This window comes from Panthera tigris, chromosome B2, assembly GCF_018350195.1.
Source record: "Panthera tigris isolate Pti1 chromosome B2, P.tigris_Pti1_mat1.1, whole genome shotgun sequence".
Taxonomy (NCBI): domain Eukaryota; kingdom Metazoa; phylum Chordata; class Mammalia; order Carnivora; family Felidae; genus Panthera; species Panthera tigris.
Window position 1 is genome coordinate 103757136 of NC_056664.1, and position 17889 is coordinate 103775024.

Here is a 17889-nt window from a genome sequence, read left to right on the forward strand (position 1 = left end):
ACAACATTTGCTGTGCTGCAAGCAGCTGTCCCATTTGGATGCAGAAAAGGAGGGAACTACACATGGTTGCCAAGGGACAGCCCGAATCCCCTGTCATTCTACTCAGGAGGGCAATGGCTGCCTGGTTTCCTGGTAGCTGCATGTCCTGGCTCTCTAAGACAGAAACACACACTGAGCACAGGTCAAATCATCCCCCCTCCTCCTTCGTCGCTAGCCCTGATCTGATGTGAAAGTCAAAATCTGCTCCTGCCACTTATGTCAGATCATCTACAGTCACACTGAAGTCGGGAGAATATCTACCCAGAGTCTGACAAATTATCGATTGATAGACTCAGTTTCCAGAGCCGCTCTGATTCTGGCTTATGTATGTTCTTGAATAGAAAACAGGAGGATGCTAACTCAAATAATTCTTACCTAGCCACTACCTCCATCTAGAAGTATAAAAATGGGACAAAATATAAATAAGAATACATTTAATGTGGCAACTAATAAAATGAAAAAAAAAAATAACGGAATGGAAGACTTCATGAATTACAAAAAGGAAACAATTTCACCGACCTCCACATGACTTATCAACTTCCTACTTATTTATTTAATATCTGAAATGTATTATTATAAGGTTACATTCAAAAAGCAATAATATGCATCATTTCTTTTATTGTGTTTTCCTCCAAATAGCTCAAAATATTCATACAGAGAGGGTTTTTTTAAATAAATAAAACAAGGTAAGCAAAACCAGAAAAGAAAATGTAGATAAGTTAGTATGTAGTATTCACAGACAAGTGAAAGAAGAATGCTAAAGAACTGTGACTTCTAGAAATGTTAGTCATAGATTTTCAATAGACAAGATTTTTCCATGAGCCAGTGCTCTAGAGAAAAGATTCTTTGTCTATGCATCTCTTTGTGTCTGTATATGTACAGACATAAACACAGATATATGCACTAGATAATAAAATGTTAATTTAACTTTATAGAGTATTTAAAACATTTGAAATATAATTTATCAGTAGTAGTGTTAAGAAAAGGAAATGTTAAGAAATATCATAACTCACAAAAAAAGCCACTTGCTACTACAGGCAATGATATTTGCAATTAAGCTGGATACAACTAAATTATGACTTTAATTAAAAGGCATTTTCTAAGATGGCACCAACATGTTTAAAATTTAATATATTTTATATGAGATACTGGAGTTATTAACATAAAAATTTCTTTCTGCAGCATGTGCACTTTTTAAAAAGCAAAACATCTTTAACCAATATCAAAATGCTCCCAGAATCCATAGAAGTTTCATTGCATAATAAATTCAAGGAGCAATCTTTTCTAACCATTTAATATGGGCTCCTACTTGGGAGATACAATTGTATTTACATTCATGGTTAATAGTAATAGAACTGTTGACACACTCTTGTGGCCACTATGTCCACATTAATTTTAAATGAAGAATGTATGGATAGCTCAGGGGACTGGTAACAAAACACACAGCCTTTTGCCATTGGGCCAGCAACACATTAGAACGAGTCAGCAGATCTCAAAAAGTTTGGGTGCAATAATGGCATCTCAGTGGTCAATGGAAGTGAGTTTGGGTCTGACCCCTATGCCAGCAGAGAGACAGAGGCCACAATAGAAGTGATGTCCTTTTCCAATTTTGTCTGCTCTACAAAAGTCTTATTACCTGGAAACAACTAACCTGTCAAGGTTAGAAATAGTCTGTCTAAAATAAGCCTGAAGCACAGCAAATAAGAGGATTATTTGTGATCTTGCGTGGTCCAGATTTTAGAAGTTTAAGAAAGTGACAATGGTCTTGCTTGTCTTTGTTCCTGGTAGACTATAGCGTAAAGAGGTAAGTATTTGAGCCTCTACTGGCTTTACAAAGTATGTGGCAACTATGGAGATAGAGGAGAAGAATGTACCAAAAGCAAAAAAAAAGTGTCTGTCTTCTGCCCAACGAGTTTATAATCTAGTGTGAGAAGCACATATTTACCTACAGTGTAAGAGTTACTCATAAATATAGATGAATCTTTGAATACGTAAGTTCAATGTGAAGGATACACGCAAGGTCAACATGAAAGGGTACGCATCTTCCCTAATGATGCCACTGTTGTTCTCATTACCTTTTGAATTACCATCAGAATTAATTTATAAGACATGCAGAAATATTGAAAAAGTTACAGCACTTTGTATCCATGGTATCACTCAGGTTACTCATCCATATTATTCAGAAAGTTGCTTGAGATAATTCTGGCCACTTTCAAGTATCAAAGTTGCCCTCAGTGAATGAACACAGAGTTGCCCCAGCTAAGGGCCTTTAACGAAAGTGATACCCTTTCTGTAAGACACTTTTACCATCTGTGCAATACTTTAAGCAATGGCATTCTATTACTTTGAAGAGTGGGGCACCTGGGTGGCTTAGCTGGTCAAGCCTCTGACTGTTGATCTCCACTCAGGTCAGAATCTGACCGTTCATGAGTTCAAGAGTCCCATCAGGCTCTGCACTGACAATGCAGAGCCTGCTGAACATTCTTTCTCTCTCTGCCCCATCTTGCTCTCTCTCTCTCTCTCTCTCTCAAAATAAATAAATAAATTCTAAAAAATGTATTACTTTGAAAGGCAAAACATGTATTTGGTCTAAGTATTTCAGTATATTTACTTTAAAATTAAAATATATCCCAGGGTGCCTGGGTGACTCAGTCAGTTGAGAGTCAGACTCTTGATTTCAGCTCAGGTCACGATCTCCCAGTTCGTGAGTTTGAACCCTGCGTCGGGCTCCACACTGACAGTGCAGAGCCTGCTTGGGATATTTTCTCTCTCTCTTTCTCAAAACAAATAAATAAAACTTTAAATAAATAAATAAAATTAAAAATATGTCCCTACAGAGGCCTATTTTATATTCTGAAGAAGGGACTTCATAGTAATCACAAAGTATCATAAAAGTCATGCATATTCCATGGGACTTACATGTTCACTGTAATGGAAATTTATCCTAGAAGCACTCTGCTCAAATTCAAAAACAAGTCAAAAAAGAGATAGTGGCTACTTGTATGTCCACCATATGTCCATTGCTTCAAACATCTCTAAGCTTTCTTCCCTTGGTCTTCTCCCCTCTCTCCCTGTAAGCCATCTCCTCCTATATACCTCATTTTGACTAAAGTCACATTGTTCCCCCATTACTCAAGTCAGAGGTACAAGAGTCATCCTAATTTTCTGCATCCTGATTGTACCCTACTTCTGATCAACTACCAACTCCCGTCCGTTCCATCTTCTAAATATTTCTCACTTCCGTTTCCTACTCTCCATTCGCCATACCTCTGCCCCGCTTCAGGCTGTCATCGTTGGAGATAAGCAGGACTCTCTAGTAAAGAACCCTAGGAGCTGTTTCTTGATTGTGTGGTGAGGGCCCAATGAGTCGGTTTCACTATCACCCCCTATGGCCAGCAAGAGGGACTGCACCCGACCACAACTTGCAACAGGCCCCATGGTTTCCTCAGACAAAAAATGAGCTGCAGTTTCCCACAGTGCCCAAAGCCCATACGTGCTGGGATTTCCAAATAGCCCTGCAAGTAGTTGATACCCACACTCAGATTGCTTAGCACCAAAGCAAAGACTGCTGTTGTGAGTCCTCAGTGATTCCCACACTTGCCTCATAAGAAAAGGAGAGCAACAGAGGGGCCCTGTGGTTTCTGGGGATACCCTGTGCCAGGGCAGAACCTTGGTGTGACCAGCTGAGCTTGGGTTCCATCGGTCCTCTGTGTCGAATGCTGATGAACTCTGCTGCCTTGCACCTGTGATTGCAAACAGCTGCAAGGGATGCCACCGTATTTGCCCTTACACTCCTCAGACTATCACCTGCAAACCTCATCCCTGGTCAGAAAGGTCAGACCAGGTCACGTTCTGTCTAAAATTTCCCTCTGTAGAATAAGATCCAAATTCTTCACGTGGTCTACAAGGCCCTGAACAGTCTAGCTCCAACCTTCCTTTCCAGGTTCATTTTCTGCCATTCCTTCTCTCCTCTTCTCCATCCCTGCTACACACACACACACACACACACACACACACACACACACACACCAGACATACAACTCCATTCACTTGCCTTGCCAGGAATAATCATTCCCACACTGCTACCTGGTAACAATCATTGGTCCAGAACACACATGCTTCCTCCTCTGTGAAACCTTCTTGCTCCCCCTCAGAGACTGGGCCCCTGTCTCCACTCCTCTCACTAGACAGCTGTACCTTCCTGAAGACTAGGTCCAGGGACTGTGCCTTGCTGCCTTTGCTGCCTTCACCTAGCAGAGGCCTGGCACATGGTAGGCACTCGAATGTTGTTGAAGAAATAAGCAAATGTATAAATAAATGATATCAACTTCTAAATGCATCTCCCTGAATATTGCTGATGAGGTTTTTTTGCCTCGTGTCCTCAATGTAGTCATTTTTCAACTATCTCCAATCTGTTATTGTTTGCTCTTAAAAGGGTTTCATTGACAATGAATCTGGAATTCTCTCTACAACTTTAGAGGTTTTTATATGCAGAGTTGCCTAAGGTAAAATTACAATGTGCAATGCAGAATCTCTTCTGAAAAACCCACCTGCAGCTCAATTTTAGCCTTCAAAGTGTATTTTCCTTAAAGTGTACTTTAAACAGTAATATAAATGCTTACAGAACTCCAAACAGCAAATTAATATTAATGGTAATAACAATAATAATTCCTCTGAAGTACTTGATTGAAGTCAAAAGATAGCCCAACAAGTTGACATGCAATCGAAAATTTATATTTTTCATCAGAAAAACAATTCACTACCAATGACAAATAACAGTAGGGCTACTAAAACTACCTGTCATGCATCTAATGAAGACAGATTCTCTGGCTACCACATATAATATGTAATATCCAAAAGTGCAGCTGTAATTCACAGCTAATTAGTGCCTTGCTGTTAGGAGAAGTGTCATGGCCCTAACTCTCTTTCCAGATCTACTCAGACCTCATCAGAGCCGACAGCCATGCAAGGATCACAACAAACCAATTAGCACCCACCCCAACCTTGGGCCGCTGCTTCAAGCCCGCCCCAGCATCAATAAATCATGCTTCTTCATGAAGCTCTTCTCTGACAGCTGCAAGCCATTGCCGCCCAAGGAATAAAGACAATACTTCTAAGGAAAACTCACGCAGGAAAGACAGAGATAGAAAAGGGGTATTATTGGCCCTCCTTTGGCAGCATAGCAGTCAGCAAAATTGAAGACCATCAATTCAGGCTGATTAAGGGGACAACTGCACTAGAAAATAAATCTATGACGGGTATATCTGAAGGTCCTTAGTGGTAATCAACAGTCAGTAGTTGGGTTGTTTGTTTGTTTGTTTGTTTGTTTTAATGTAGACATATTGAAGACCTTTTCTTTCCATTTTTCTCTTGGATAGCCCTTCTTCTGGCTAATAAGAAAATTTTCCTTTCAGTAGAATATAATGGCCTGCATTTCCTTTGTCCCCCAGTGAATACACAGCAATCAGATAATTCATTTGAAAGACTCTAAATTGTTTGACTTCATTCAAAAAGAATCCATAATGATATGCTGGTTTCCGAGCAAGGCCTACAAAGCTTCCTAAATCCATAAGCAAGCGCTAGAGTATTCTCAGCACATAACAGCCAATATCCTTGTAATTTTGTTCTAAGCCTGTAAAGCTGTTTTGTTCCATAATATTCTACTTAGAAAGTGTTCAGAATAGTCACTGTAGTCTGGGCATTATTCAAAGATATGACTCAGGCAATTCTACTTTTAGTTTGTTTTCCTCATAGAAATATTCTTCTTCTCTGTGTTTAATGCTAATCTAAAACATTTAATCTCGCTTTTAGCCAAATAATGATTACCTAATTTTACATATAAGTATTGGGAAAGCCAAATAAACAAACATGGATACATTTAAATGAGAAATCCTCTTATATCTCTTCTTATCATTAAGCACAGAGATTTCCAAAAGACATGTTTTTCTTCCTCTGAGTAAATATTCTCATGGAAATTTTCAAATATTTATCTATAAGGATGTCCACTATATCGTATTTCATAACAGCAAAATAACTAAAAATAATGAAAATATACAAAATATGAAATAGATTAATACCCATTCAATAGATACCCATTCGATGGAAGATTGCAGGGTTTCTAAAAATAATGATATAGACAAATATTAAAGGACATGCAAAAAATATTCAAGGATACTGAAAGAATAAGAAAAATGGAGCCTAGAACCATTGTGTGCGTTCGTACACATACAAATAGGTGTGTATATACACACACATATTTATATTTATACATATTTTTCTGTACAAGATGATCTCAATTTATTTTCTGAATATGAGTGTGTGTTTGTTTAAATAAATATGTTTAAAGGTTAAGCACAGAAAAAAGCTTGCCAGAAAAGCTATTCAAATATTAAAAATATATCTTCAGAAAGTGATATTTTAGATTATGATATCTTAGATTATTTTAGATAGTTCATATAAAAGTGTTTATACTGCTTTCATGATCAGAAAAAAGTTATTATACCTAGGGGCGCCTGGGTGGCTCAGTCGGTTAAGCGGCCGACTTCGGCTCAGGTCATGATCTCACGGTCTGTGAGTTCGAGCCCCGCGTCAGGCTCTGTGCTGACAGCTCAGAGCCTGGAGCCTGTTTCAGATTCTGTGTCTCCCTCTCTCTCTGCCCCTCCCCTGTTCACGCTCTGTCTCTCTCTGTCTCAAAAATAAATAAACATTAAAAAAAAAAAAAAAGAAAAAGAAAAAAGTTATTATACCTAATAAAATATTCACTTATGTCACCTGGGTATATATAGGTGTGCACTGGTAAGAAGTCACAGGCTGATAGGGCATCAATTCTGAGTGGCTAATGCCCAACCTATATCAGTCATTAAATTCTTTGATTATTACCTTAGATATAAGCAAGATTGGAAAGGTCAGAGGCTCATCCTACTTGGGTACATTTCAAAAATAGTAACCAGAAGAGCATCCTCTAACTAAGTAGGGGTGGAGCTGGAACCAAACGATTTGAGAACACCATATTAACTTGATCCTGGTATAGGCAGGGGCTGAAGGATGGAGCCTCTGAAAAAAAAACTGCCTCAACACCACTGTCCTTAATCCTTTCCAGCTCCAATCCATCTGCCCTAATATTTGGGACTTCCTGGTGTGAGGAAGAAAACTGGGGACCAAACACATATAGTCTGGCCTGAGTTCAGGTCCAATCAAAGTTCCTGGGACACGTGGGCTCAGGGCCTGCTTCACTACTGCACCACGAAGGCCATGCTGACTTCCAGCTCAGTGAGCCAGGCAGGCACAATAAGATATGATAAACATTTACCACAGGGCCGACAGGGATAAAGGAAGGCAAAATCTCTTCCCCCAAAAGGTCTATGTCTAGCTGGAGAAATAGAGTACACACTTTAAAGGGGATAATAACATACAATGGGCCCGGACAATACAGAGGTCAGAGCACAGCAAGGAGAGAAAAAGTCTCATGTGACAGATGAGTCTAAATGGTCTTTAAGAAAGGACATTCAATAGCTTTGCAACCTACACTGAGAGACAGATTCATGAAAGCAGAAACATGCATATTAGCACCTGTAACTATTAAAGATAATTCTCAGGCCTTTCCTCCTTCCTAAGACAATGTAAAGTCAACATGTATTTGACTCTTTAGCTGAAAAACTACATTTGACCAAATTTTACAAGTCAAGGGATTAACCAAATGCATTTGTATCCAACATTTCAATTCATTTTCTATCGACCAGGCAAAGGCAAATGAAATACAAAAATTGAAACTGTATTGTGGAAAGATCAAATTTGACAACAATGTAGTTTCTACTTTTTGCTTATCATTTCCCTAGAAGGAGAAACCCCTAGATAATACAAAAGTGAGAAAATGCAGCCAGACCTATTTAATCTTCATTTCATATGGAAACTTCTAACCATAGTTAGAAACTGTTTGTTAATTTCTATATTGCTCTTGGGTAGTTCAGATTTAATTTTGGTACTTACTATGAAAATAAGAAATAAGGCAAATTTCAAATTAACCTGTCCATGTTCACACAGCAGGTTCATGACTACAGACTCTCAAACCCATATTTAGATCACACAAACAATGCCCATACCTGAAAGGGCAAAATCTCCTTTCTGGCTTTCACTCTCTCTGATTAGAAAGGCACCAGTCTGGTTTTCTGAATATAATAGTTGTTTTTCTGCATCTGTTCTCTTGATTGCTCCAAAGAACCACCTAAAAAGAAACAGATGGAAACTTTAGTTAACCAGTCAACCATTATTTTTTAAAGAACAGGAAGTTTGGCAAGAAGTATTCTAACATCAGAAATGTTTACTCTTCTTTAGTGAAACTATCACAGGTATAAATGGTAGCTTTTGACACTTGAGATGATTTTTCTGGATCTCTGTAACCCTCACCAGGACTCTTTTAAAAATTATAAAATAGGAATTTGGCTGATGCCTGCTACCATGTCCCTACTCACATCTGCATTCTGTCTGAGAGGTTGTGTGTCCTCCTTCTGTCAAATCCAAAGCCTCCAGGGTGGGCCTGCCATCTGAGCCCGCTGGGTTCCATGCTCTACAATTACTCATCATCACCATCAAACTGTTCGCTGCCTCACCCAACACTTTCTAGGTGTTAGGAGGCAAACATTCCAATCAAAGGATTCATACACTTCATATTAAGGTGTAGACAATTAAAAATGTAGTTTTCTGGACATTAATTCCCTCCCCTCATCCATTACTACCTAAACCTACCATAAGATGCAATGATTTTGCATGTTTAGGAGGAATTTATCAAATATAAAGGAAATTTTCATTGGTGGAGAGATTATGTGAAAAAGATACTTCCATCTGGGAAGTGTCTTCTTAGTGCCACCCCCACTTCTTATCTTTACCCTCCTATCCTGAACATTCCAGAAATATGAGTCCGATACTGAACACACAAATGTGTGAATGTGAGCAACCCTGGCAAAGAATTATGGATTTTAACATGAGAGCCAGTCTAAGATGTATGTCAAGTCGGTAGACACCAAGGTGATACTAAGAGGAAGCTGAGAAAATATGCTTTTCACTAATGACCTCCCACTCTAGGGTCAAAAAGTTGAACTTTATCATCTCAGATTTTAGATAAAACATTTATCTGTTCAGGTATCATCTTCTTATTTTTGTTAATGTTTATTTTTGAGAGAGAGAGAGACAGAGTGCAAGTGGGGGAGGAGCAGAAAGAGAGACACAGAATCTGAAGCAGGCTCCAGGCTCTGAGCTGTCAGCACAGACCCCGAGGCAGGGCTCAAACCCACAAACTGTGAGATCATGACCTGAGCCAAAACCGGACACCCAACCGACTAAGCCACCCGGGCACCCCTTCAGGTACCATCTTCTAAAATGTAGACACTCAAAGAGAGAAAATATAGGCTTGAAGGAAGAAATGCAGGCTGTGTGAGGAACTGTAGGCTGTTAGAGGATATACAGGCCATCAGAAATTGGCTCCAATTGGTTTGACATGTCATGGATATTGGGGAGTATCAGTGCACTGAGGGTGATACAATTGGAAGGAAGAGGGGAAAGGAAGTGAAAAGAGAGACCTTAAACTATAATCATTACCTGACAAAGCCAAGGTATTTGTTTACCATTTTGCCAATCAAGTTTCTAATTACACAGTATTAATTATATCAGTCAGGATATACCGGGCTTCATAGGAGTAATGAACAATGCCAAAACATCTCCATGGCTTAAGATGACAAAGATCTGTTTTTCATTCAGCTGCATGTCTACCAAAGGTCACTTGGGGCTCTACTCTGTGTCTATCTCTATGTCTACCAGGGCATTTCCATCTCCATGCTTCCACGATTGCTGAGGCAGGAGATAAAACATGTGGCAAATCACAGGCTGGTTCCTGGAGCTTCTATTTAAAGCTTCTACATAAGAATGAAGCCATTGCAAATAAGTCATATGTTTGTGCCCAAATGCAAAGAGAGTAGGAAATGCAATCCCACTGTTTCCCAGAAGGCAAGAGAGCTGGAATCATTTGGTAGACTACACTAATGACTGGCACACTGATTCAACAGCAAGGACCAAATTGATGTCCACAGACTATTGTTTACCTGACTGAAATTATAGAAGGCATGGAAACATTCCAAGGGGCTATGTAATGAATTCATAGAAAAATTAAAAAATGCACGCTTTTCTACAACTGCAGAAATAAGTCAATAGAATAATGGAATAACAACAACAAAATTAATTAATTAATTAATTTAAAAAAATTTGAACAGACCCAAACACACAAATTAGAGGTAAAAGAATGGATAATTCAGGGGCACCTGGGTGGCTCAGTCGGCTAAGCGTCCGACTTCGGCTCAGGTCATGATCTCACCACTCATGAGTTCAAGCCCCACATCGAGCTATGTGCTGACAGCTCAGAGCCTGGAGCCTGTTTTGGATTCTGTGTCTCCCTCTCTCTCTGACCCTTCCTGGCTCGCAGTGTCTCTCTCTCAAAAATTAAAATAAACATTAAAAAAATTTTTTTTAAGAATGGATTATTCAATAACAAATGCCAGTGCCACAAATAATCCATATGGAAAAAATTAATTGATGCTACCTACAACATACAACATAGTCCTACATAAAGACCTAGTGTAAAAAGCAATCTTTAAAACTCTCTGAGGACACCAGACTAAGGAAGTTTTCTTAGATAAGAGAAAAAGAAAAAGACATAAAAACCTTAAGGGAAAAGATTGATAATATTTCTTACACTACAAAAACTTCAACAACTGAAAGATTACCATGAAACAAAATTAAAATACAAGCCACAGACCTGGAGAAAATATTTGCAAAGTATATAACCAAGAACAGGGATAGTGGTCAGATTACATAGAGACTTATAATCAGTATTTTTAAAAAAAGAGACAAAACAGTAGAAAAATTGGCGTAGCATAATTGTACAGTTCACAGAAAAGGAAAACCCAATTACTAATAAAAATAAGAAAAGAAGCACAGTCTCTATCGGTGCCAATAATTAGGAATATTAGGAATATTAAATATTAAAACAATGAAATGTCACACTTCGAGCTGGACAAAATTTAAAACTTTTACATTCAGGTATTGGAAAAAATGTGAAGCAAGAACCTTCATACAGTACTAGACGCAATATCATCTGGTACAACTACTCCAGAGAGCAATTTGACAATATCTAATAAGGCTACATATTCATATACTATTCAATTTCACTTCTAGATTACACACCATATGTGCTCAAGGAAATAAATCATGACAGCATCACTGAAGAATTCTAGCATTGAAAAATTGGAAACAATCTAAATGTCCACTGTAAGGGAATAGAAAAACAAACTTGGTTATAGATATAAGACAGAATACCACACAGTAATTAAAACAAGTAAATTGTTCAGGGACAAAAGGGAGTTGAAGAATGATACATACTCTTACAATGCCATTTACATAAAGTTTAAGTCAACACATAAAAAACACTACATATTTTTATGGACAGTTGAATGCTTAATGAAAGCTAATAGTTAATAAGTAATAGTATTTTTTTAGTCCATTTCCAGAAATGGCGATGTTTCTTCGCAACAAATATCTTAAGCACATTAGCAACATAGGTCAAATATACTGATCAACCCCAATGCATTTTCCTGATTCTGAGTGCATTAATTATGGCGTCAACATTAAAATGTTTGCTCTAAATGTAAATATTTAAACCTTTACAAGAATTATAATTTATCTAGCAGATTAAATTCTTAGAAGTATGATTATGTCTCATATATCTCATTATTTTCAAGAATAAATATTCCATTATATGTTTTAGATACATACATTACATTTGTATTTTGGATAATTAATTCTGTAAATGATGTATTTTCTCTGCCCAATATATGTATAAACATAAGGAATCTACTCCTGAAACCATTGTTTCACTATATGCTAACTAATTTGGATGTAAATTTTTAAAAATAAAAAATAAAAATAAAAAATATATGTACAAATAAGCAGTTTTTGTAAATCAAATGGTTAAAGATATAGTAATTTTACACCATTTATAGAAAGGAACTCTGCAGTAATTTTTTTTTGAAAAATCCTTTTATATGTCACCAATTTTAGATTCTTGAATAATAGTTCGGTACACTCATTTTACAAGGCAAATCACACAAGCACTGAATCCACAGTAACAATGAAATGCATGTAAATATTTGATTGGATGCATCAACTCAGTTAATACCTGGAATTTTACTTGGCCGGCTACCATCAGGAAGTGAATATAAATAAAACAATTGTTTTCTGCATGTAGTTGCATTACAATGCCACCTTTCATACTCAGTGGTGACGCAACCACTATAAACTGAATCATAAGAGCATGTGCTGCAGCACAGACTAATGGGAAAACGATAGTTCTTTCCACCATCTGCACATGGGAGAATTGTTCCTTAATTTGTGGTTTGAGCCCATGGCAGAACTGTCATTCTCCGTTCTGCACATTAGAGTCCCTGTTGGCCCCATCCTGGAAGGTCACGCACACCCCAGCCCTGCGTGTCCGCCACAGCCACTTTCAGCGCTTTCAGCTGTAGTTCTTGTGTGCAGTAAACAGTGAGTGCAGAGAAGGGATCAGGATACCCTAGGACGGATCAGGGAGAGTCTTACAAATCAGCGATCCTCCAAGTGTGGTCCCTGGATCGGGAGCATCAGCATGCAAACTTGTTAGAAAAGGAAATTTGCAAGCACGTCCCTTATCTACTGATTCAGAGACTGTGGGATGTTGCCCAGCAATCTGGGTTTTAATAGATCCCCAGGTGCAGCTGATGCACAGTAAAATTTGAGAACTACTGAGTTATAGGAATAGTAAAAAAAATTAAAAATTTATATGAGACAGCTGAAAATAATAAGTTAGAGTTTGGTTTACATGGGGAAAATTACCCAATAAAATGACACTACACACAGTCAGGCACACACATTTCATTGATCTTTAATGCAACTAACGTGTATTGCTATGCCATACTTGCCATGAAAGAGACCTTGATTAAGAATAACCAAAAAGGGGAAGGAAATGCTTCAACGAGACGAAAATGGAGCGAAAAGCATGATGTCTATTTTGGATGAAAGGAGTATGTGATTGAAGTCTAAGGTTTATTTTGTAAACATTTATCCAGTGTCTATGGTGTGTAAATTCTGTAGCACAGACACAGAAAGATCTGCAAGGCATACTACTGGGTGGAAAAGGGTAAACTGCAGAGTAATCAAAATATTAGTTTTATTTATATCTTAAAAACCAGGGGCGCCTGGGTGGCTCAGTCGGTTAAGCGTCCGACTTCGGCTCAGGTCACGATCTCGCGGTATGCGAGTTCGAGCCCCGCGTCGGGCTATGTGCTAACCGCCCAGAGCCTGGAGCCTGTTTCAGATTCTGTGTCTCCCTCTCTCTCTGCCCCTCCCCCGTTCATGCTCTGTCTCTCTCTGTCTCAAAAATAAATAAACGTTAAAAAAAAAAAATTAAAAAAAAAAACAAAAACAAAAATTACATGTGCTTACTGCTCTGGAGATGAGTGAACAATAACAAAAGTGATGGCAAAAAAAAAGAAAAAAACTTTCACTTTTTACTCTGCATTCTTCTCCATAATTTGGATATTTGCAATAATATATTGTTTTATATTATTTTGTAATTCACTTTAAAAATTTAAGAAAGTCATTCAGGAACATGCTATAAAAACTACATACTATAAAAGATCTGAAGCAGAAACTTTGGCAGTTAGAACTGATAGCAGAAAAATCTCAAATCGGTATGAGACAAGTGCTTACGGATGAACAGTGAGACCAACGGAGGAGCAAACATGACCCCAGGGTTCCAAATATGGATGGCTGAAGAACAATGCGCCCAGCAACACATTAAAGGCACAAGACGATAATGATTAAGAGCTACAGCATCTCACTGGGAACGTTAACTTCCCTATGCCTGGATTTCTTCATTTGTTAGTGAGAATAATAGTAACTGCCCTGTAGGTTTGTTTTGAAAGTAAGAAAAACGATGTATGTAGAGTGTTTGATGCCTGGACGCATTCTTGCTTGATAAACAGCACCCATTTTAAGAAAACTAATTTAAGGGAGAAATTATTTATTTGGCTTTAGACATGTTAGGTTTGAGGTCATGATGAAACATGAGTAAATATGGGAACGTGATCTCACTTCTCTAGATGTGTTTGTATCGGAAGTTTCCTCCCAAGTGATTTTTCTGTCCTGCTTGTCCTCTCTGGACTAGGACACGCTGCCACCAGGTGGCAGTAGGCCATTTTACTAAGTCAAAAAGGCTACAGCTATAGTGTGATAACTGGAGGTTCTTTATTTTACAAAAAAAAAAAGACAAAATTAGGCTTAAAAAAACAGAATTTATGCATTGTTACTTAATATCAACATATTAGATAATGTAGATGTCAATCAAAATTTAAGAAAATCAACATGTAAACAGATGTGGTGCCTCCGTCAATATTTCTTCATTTCCTCTAGTAGTCTTATTCTGTCCACTCTGCTGCCTTAGTGACTAGCACAAAGTAGGTATCTAGCACACTCATAATTCCAATCAAATGGTGATAGTTTCCTCCTACATTTTTTAAGTAAGCTCTATGCCCAGTGTGGGGCTTGAAATCATGACCCCAAGATCCACAGTCACATACTCTACAGACTCAGCCTGTCAGGCACCACTCTTCCTATATTTGGAAAAAGAGAAAACCTATTCCCAATAACTGCTGGCTAACATTTACAAAATTTAACATATAATTTCTTTTCCCAATGCCTCCCTTACAGCCAAGACAGCTGGCCTCACACCACAGTAAACAGACCCTGAAAAAAACAAGTTTGTAAAACCAGCCCCAGACTACTACTGGTATCCTCCCAGAAACTGCAGAAAAGGAAATGGGTAGATCAGCTTGGCCTATCCACCCATGAGGAAAGTCACCTGGAAGGACTGCCCAGGTGGGAAGTCGTGGTTAGGTCTGTCTTTTTGTTGTCCTCACAGTTACACATGTGACAATGGAGAAAACCAGCAATCATCTTCACCAGTGTGGCTTGGGGGACATCAGTGACACTGACATTTTTGCAAAACACCTACAGTTTCCAGGGTATAATCATAATCACATTTATTCATTTATTGTGTCTAAACGTAAGGCTTGGATCCATGGTCCCTTGAGTTATGGCAGTTCCATAGGACTCACCTGCATCTATCTGGGTTTCAGCAACACTGCCAGGAAAGCCTCTGTGCGGTTCCTTCCTCTCCAGGTAGTCACATCCCTCCCCTTCCTTAGGCTCAGCATCCCGCTTGGCTCACAGCAAGTGAGCCCTGACACTCTCTTCCCACTCACAAGCATGAGAAGGGCAAAGAAAAACATAAATAATGCTCATATGTATTTTGTTATTCATTCCTTCCTTTTCATTTCCCTCATCACAACCTTTGTCCAATTTGTCATCACCACTTAGATTACGGCAATATTTTACTATTTGTTCTCTTTAATATTAACAGCTTTTGCTTATTGATCAAGTACAGGGAGCCAGGAACTGCTGCTACAGTGTTGCATGCATTATCTCAGACTCTTCCCCCTTGCTCACGCCCCCACCACTAGATTAATCATTTGATAATATGACCTGGTACATTTCACCAATGCATACACATTAATAAGTTGTTGGGGCGGGGGGGGGGGGGTGCCTGGGTGGCTCAGTTGGTTGAGTGTCTGACTTTGGCTCAGGTCATGATCTCATGGTTTGTGGGTTCGAGCCCTGTATTGGGCTCCACACTCACGGCGCAGAGCCTGCTTGGGATTCCCTCTCCCTCCTCTCTCTCTGTCCCTCCCCAACTTGCACATGCAGGTGTGCTCTCTCTCTCTTTCTCTCAGAATAAATAAATTTTAAAAATTAAAAAAAAAAAATAATAAGTTTTAAGGGTTCCCTTTGCTTCTGGAACAAAATCCTTACTGATTTGGAATTTCAGTCTGTCATCAGGACACCAGCCATTTCCTGCACAGTATCTTCCCCACCATCAATTCTTTAGATCTAGCTAAACTTCTACTCTTACGGTTATTTGTACTGGCATCACTTAAATTTGCCTGCCCAGAATCCCCACAGTATTCACTGACTACCCTTCTGGTGGTTTTACATGTAGCATACAAAAGCTATAGCTCCTTTTTTTTTTTTTTTTTAAGATTATTCTGTGTTCACTTGAGGCTGACGACCTCCTGGGCACAAAGCCTAACTGAGAACATCACATACGCCTTTTAGAATAGTTAAATAAATGCCTGTTGATGAAACAATTAATACATTGTACCTCGATGTGGGGATTTATATGTCTTTCGGTTTATACTGAATGTTGAACTAGATAAAGCCTGTGTGTTCATGTAATCTTTTATTTGTGCTTGCCACATAGTTCTGGAGTGTTAAGTGCTTAGGGGAGAAGCCTTATCTGCTCTGGGCCAGATTCGAATGTTAATTGGCCACACACCACAAATTCCAATCTGATCACAGTCTTCTCCAAAAGAAAACATTTGCCTATGAACCTAAAGATCGAAAATGAAGCTTATTTTTCTGTCCTCCGGAACACAAGCCTATCAGGGCTGCACACATGTAAAGAATGCGTGGCAAAGTGATAATGCCGCCTCCAATATCTGAGGTAGGACTTGCGGTCACATGGAAACCAGGAAGCTCCTTGCGTGGATCATATGAGAAAGCTTTGTTGTTGTTGTTGTTGCTATTGTTCACCTGTGTAGTCATCATAAAAGGGGAATTTTGAAGGAACTCTTTAGAGAGGAAGTAAGATGGACTAATTGGTACTTTCACCAGTGGGGAAAGTGTAGTGCTATGTGTTTGTAAGGATATGATTATAACCTGAACCCACTTCCTAGTACTAGTAATCAAAAACTTTTAATGACTCACTTGAATTTTTATAAAGAACATAACAAAAGTTCAAATAGGGAGTCAATCTCAAGGTACTGCTTTGGTTTCACAACCGTCTTCTATTTGTGTGAAAGGAAATGGAAGCTGACATTGATTTCTCTTTTAAAATAAAAAATAAAGTGTGGGCATATATAATGATATTTCCAATCATCAAGCCTGAAATGTAAGTGTAAATTTTAACCCGTCTGCTTTGTTTTTGTACAACATTTGTGATAGTTTGTCCTAGAAACTAGAGAAATATGGATTAGAGTCAAAAAAAACATTAGTCATGGGGCGCCTGGGTGGCTCACTTGGTTAAGTGTCTGACTCCTGAATTCAGTTCAGGTCATGATCTCCTGGTTGGTGAGTTCAAGCCCCGTGTCAGGCTCCGTGCTGACAGCACAGAGCCTGCTTGGGATTTTTTCTCTTTTTTCTCTCTGTCTCTCTTTCTCTGTCTCTCTCAAAATAAATAAATAAACTTCAAACAAAAAAGCATTAATCATTAAGAAGTTTCCATCTTTGTCACATCCAAAGAAAGTAAATGCAATTGATTTTATAATGCTTAGGAAAATGCCTTACTTCACAAAACACCACAAATGTTCACTGCAATTCTTTATTTGAATAAGCTTTTGGGTAGGAGTATGACTTTTGAATAGTTACAGGGAGGACTGATTTCACAGGTGACTGCTCCACTTAGTTACCTAACAAAAAAACCCCACTAGTTATCTCCTCTCATGAAACACTTCCTTTCTCACTTCCAAGATAAAAAAAAATGAAAGGAACTTTTTAATTCACTTAATTTTAAAGAATTTATTTCCCAGTGTCATGAATGATATTCTCTCATCCCACTTCATTTAAACCACTGAGTATTCTTGACAGATCTACAAAATATGGGGCACCTGGCTGGTTCACATGCCAATACCGTATGTGACTGTTGATCTCGGGGTA

General features: G+C 38.5%; 1 protein-coding gene across 1 annotated transcript in view; it reads right to left on the minus strand.

The window, feature by feature from the left end:
• Positions 1–17889, minus strand: part of FRK (fyn related Src family tyrosine kinase) — a 103567-nt gene that overhangs the window by 47179 nt on the left and 38499 nt on the right. Inside the window, exon 2 of the mRNA XM_007078706.3 lies at positions 8139–8260. Within this exon, the coding sequence (XP_007078768.2) occupies positions 8139–8260 (122 nt within the window). The remainder of the gene's footprint in view (positions 1–8138; positions 8261–17889) is intronic.